Source organism: Myotis myotis, unplaced genomic scaffold (assembly GCF_014108235.1).
Source record: "Myotis myotis isolate mMyoMyo1 unplaced genomic scaffold, mMyoMyo1.p scaffold_m19_p_10, whole genome shotgun sequence".
Classification (NCBI taxonomy): domain Eukaryota; kingdom Metazoa; phylum Chordata; class Mammalia; order Chiroptera; family Vespertilionidae; genus Myotis; species Myotis myotis.
This window is the reverse complement of record NW_023416314.1, coordinates 44,668,642-44,670,821: the sequence shown is the minus strand read 5'-3', so window position 1 is coordinate 44,670,821 and position 2,180 is coordinate 44,668,642. Positions and strand designations below refer to the sequence as shown.

Sequence of the window (2,180 nt, the reverse complement as noted above, 5' to 3'; positions counted from 1 at the left end):
GAGTTTTTGGACAAACAGAAGAAAGTAAAGCAGAAAATTATAACATGACATGGATGAAGAAGTTAAAGAAAAAGTTAAAACACAACTAAAAAAGTTAAAGCAAATGAAAAAGAGCAAATTTTAGTGAAGTTGTCAACCTTCAGATGGGTGCCTAATCCGTGTAAACTAGTGGCATCTTCAGAGACATTGATATCACAGTCCTATAGAACCCTGAGCGTACTGCAGTTTCTTCTTCCACCACTCAAGTTCTTTTCGTAAATGGATCCCAGTGGAAAGTCTAAGATCCCAGTGGGTATACTGTGGCTCCTGAAAAGAGCGGAGTCCAAAAAACTATTTGAGAACTCTGTTTTCCTCCCTTCCTTCCTTCCTTCCTTCCTTCCTTCCTTCCTTCCTTCCTTCCTTCCTTCCTTCCTTCCTTCCTTCCTTCCTCCCTCCCTCCCTCCCTCCCTCCCTCCCTCCCTTCCTTCCTTCCTTCCTTCCTTCCTTCCTTCCTTCCTTCCTTCCTTCCTTCCTTTCTTCCTTTGGTTAATCTTCACTTAAGGATATTTTTCCATTGATTTTCGGAGAGAGTGGAAGGGAAAGGGAGAAACAGAGAGAGGGAAACATCCATGTGAGAAAGACACATTGATTGGTTGCCTCCCGCATGTGCTCTGGGGCTTGAGCCTGCAACCAAGGTACATGTTCTTGACTGGAATTGAATCCGGGGCCCTTCAGTCAATGGGTTGATGCTCTATCCAATGAGCAAAACTGTTTTCTTTCTTTTGTCCTTGCATTCTACCCCTTCAGTTTCCATCTAAACCAGTCACAGTTTCTTTGGGCCCAGGGTCCTGTGGGTGACCCGCTTCAGTGCAGCCTTCACTTCACTATTTCTTAAGCTGTAGATGATGGGGTTCAACATGGGAGTCACCACGGTGTAGGAGAGGGACAGCAGCTTCTTGCTCTCAGGAGAGGTGCTGGACCGAGGTCGGAAGTATGTGAGGATGGCAGTGCTGTAGAAAAGGGAGACAACCAGGAGGTGGGAGGAACAGGTGGAGAAGGCCTTGCGTTTCCCCTCAGCTGAGGGCATCCTGAAGATAGTGGAGAGGATGCGAACATAGGACCCCAGGATCAGCAAGAAAGGGAAGAGGATGAACAGGACTGTGGCTGTCAGAGCCTCCAGTTCAAACAGAGAGGTATCAGCACAGACCAGTGCAATGACAGGGGGACTGTCACAGAAGAAGTGGTTCACCCTGTTGGGGCCACAGAAAGGGAAGCTGAAAATCCATGTGGTTTGCACAGTGGCCACCGGAAACCCTGAGAACCAAGAAGCAGCTGCCAGCTGGGCACAGGCCCTGCGGCCCATGATGACTGGGTAGCGCAAAGGGTCACAGATGGCCACATAGCGGTCATATGCCATTGTGGCCAGGAGGCAGCACTCAGCAGCCCCAAAGAAGAAGAAGAAATACATCTGAGTAGCACAGCCGAGGAAGGAGATGGTTGTGTCTTGGATGATCAGGGTCCCCAGCATCTTGGGCACAATGACCAAGTTGAAACCTATCTCCAGGAAGGACAAGTTCCTGAGGAAGAAATACATAGGACTTTGTAGGGCAGAGTCAACTGTAGTGACCAGGATGATGAGGACATTTCCCGTTAGGGTAACCAGGTAAATGATCAAAAAAAGGAGAAACAATAGAGCTTGTAGCTCGGAAGACAAGGTTGAGAAGCTCACAAGAACAAACTCACTGACAATGGTCCAGTTTCCCCACATCATTCTTCTGCCCAGGATCTCATTGAGCAGTCACACTCTGGGAAGAAGCCTCCATCTGTTATACAGACCTCTGTTACACCCTTGGAAAAGGAACATCCTGTGGCTTCATTTTCTACCTCTTTTGTTATAGTTGTTGAAGATAAAACAGATGTACTTTCAAAAATGTAAAAACCAAGTCTTGACTATAGGCTTCACAATTTTTTTTTTGGAAGAATACTAACCTTTTTCAGACTGAACTGAGGCACGCCATATATATTTATACATCTCCTGAGTTATCTCTACTTTTCTGTTTTTTTGTGTTTTTTTTAGTTGTTGTTGTTGTTTGTTTTTGTTTTTAGCACCAGTCAGTGTTGCTGACAAGAAGCCAGGCCAAGCATTTCTGAAGAGAAGGGTCTTGAGGCACAATGAAAGATGTTAACATGAGTCTGGATAT

At 46.0% G+C, this 2,180-nt stretch overlaps 1 protein-coding gene across 1 annotated transcript; it reads right to left on the bottom strand.

Annotated features, from left to right (window-relative positions):
• Positions 1–802: 802 nt before the first annotated feature.
• LOC118663371 (olfactory receptor 10A4) lies at positions 803–1,750 on the bottom strand. The gene has a single exon (XM_036322894.1). It carries the CDS (start codon positions 1,748–1,750, stop codon positions 803–805), a length of 948 nt encoding a protein of 315 aa, XP_036178787.1.
• Positions 1,751–2,180: the final 430 nt, after the last annotated feature.

Bases quoted from the DNA above. Each gene is read 5' to 3' on its own strand.
- LOC118663371 (XM_036322894.1), bottom strand. From the start codon at position 1,750: ATGATGTGGGGAAACTGGACCATTGTCAGTGAGTTTGTTCTTGTGAGC.